General features: G+C 46.4%; 1 protein-coding gene across 1 annotated transcript; it reads left to right on the top strand.

The window, feature by feature from the left end:
• Positions 1 to 258: 258 nt before the first annotated feature.
• LOC123132318 (protein FAR1-RELATED SEQUENCE 5) lies at positions 259 to 1,137 on the top strand (the record flags this gene model as incomplete). Its single annotated transcript, XM_044552104.1, is given in 2 exon segments — positions 259 to 516; positions 614 to 1,137. Coding segments are annotated over 2 exon segments (551 nt in total), but the record flags the coding sequence as incomplete, so codon positions are not given.
• Positions 1,138 to 1,197: the final 60 nt, after the last annotated feature.

Consider the following 1,197-nt stretch of genomic DNA (forward strand, 5'->3'; position numbering starts at 1 on the left):
TACAAGTAATGCTCATGTTAACCTAGTTGCCGCGAAAACCGCGAATTGCGTAGTACTAAACTAGTGTCCTTGCAGGGGTTAGTTTCAGGGGGAATGGTGTCCCGTTTTCATTACACTTGCCGTCACACTGGCCACGACTTATTGATTTTTATGAATGAAATGAAAATGCAAAATTGAAATGAAAAATAGTTATCCCCAATACCGGCATGCTTTCGTGTTTTTCTTACTTGTTCTCCTGCTAATGTTGGCAGGGCATGAGGGCCACAAGGACCAGACGAGCGGTCGGTAGTAGTTGATCGTGTGCCGGCACTAGAGGCTGCCATAAGAGGATTTGCTGACAGGGGGACTGATGTAGTTGTCAACCCCGTGCTTGGCATAATTTTCGATTCTCTGCCAGAGGCGTATGAATTTTACAATCTTTATTCGTGGGAAGTTGGCTTTGGGATTCGTTACGGCAAGAGCAGGCAAAATGTCAATGGGACCAAGTGTATGCAGGAGATCGTATGCGGCTGTGCTGTAAGATACTAACCTGCTTTTGAGAAAGTGCAACTTGTTTTCTACAGAAGGAAGCTGACATTTTTTTGGGTGAATTTCCTGTTGAAATGAATTGCAGGGCAAACCAGAGAGGGAGAACAGCTCATCCATGAGGAGCAATTGTGCCGCCATGCTGCGTCTGCACCGGACGGATGACGGGGGGTGGTATGTATCGGAGAACCGTGCTTCTCACAACCATGAACTCCTTCGGACTTGTGCGGAGAAGCTGCACTGGCCATCACACCGGTGCATTGACATGTACACCAGGGACCTTGTGAAGCAGTTGCGGCAGAACAATGTTAATCTGGGGAAGGTGTACAACATCATTGGTAGTCTGTTTGGGAGAATGGAGAACGTGCCATTTATGAAGAGGTGCCTTAGAACTTTCTGTGGAAAGCTTAGTAGGGAGCAGGAAGACGATGATGTGCGCAAGACTATGGATGCATTCTCCGAGCTGGGGTCAAATGATCCAGAGTTCTCGTATGTGGTTGAGGTTGATAAAGAAAGCAAGATAAAAACCTTGCTGTGGACTAATGGTAGAAGCAAGATGCAGTACCACAATTTCGGCGATGTCATAACATTTGACACAACTTACAAGACAAATCTATATGCATGCCTTTCGGGTTGTTTGTGGGGGGTGAACAATCACTTCCAGAGCATCAT

The sequence above is a fragment of the Triticum aestivum genome, chromosome 6A (genome assembly GCF_018294505.1).
Source record: "Triticum aestivum cultivar Chinese Spring chromosome 6A, IWGSC CS RefSeq v2.1, whole genome shotgun sequence".
NCBI lineage: Eukaryota > Viridiplantae > Streptophyta > Magnoliopsida > Poales > Poaceae > Triticum > Triticum aestivum.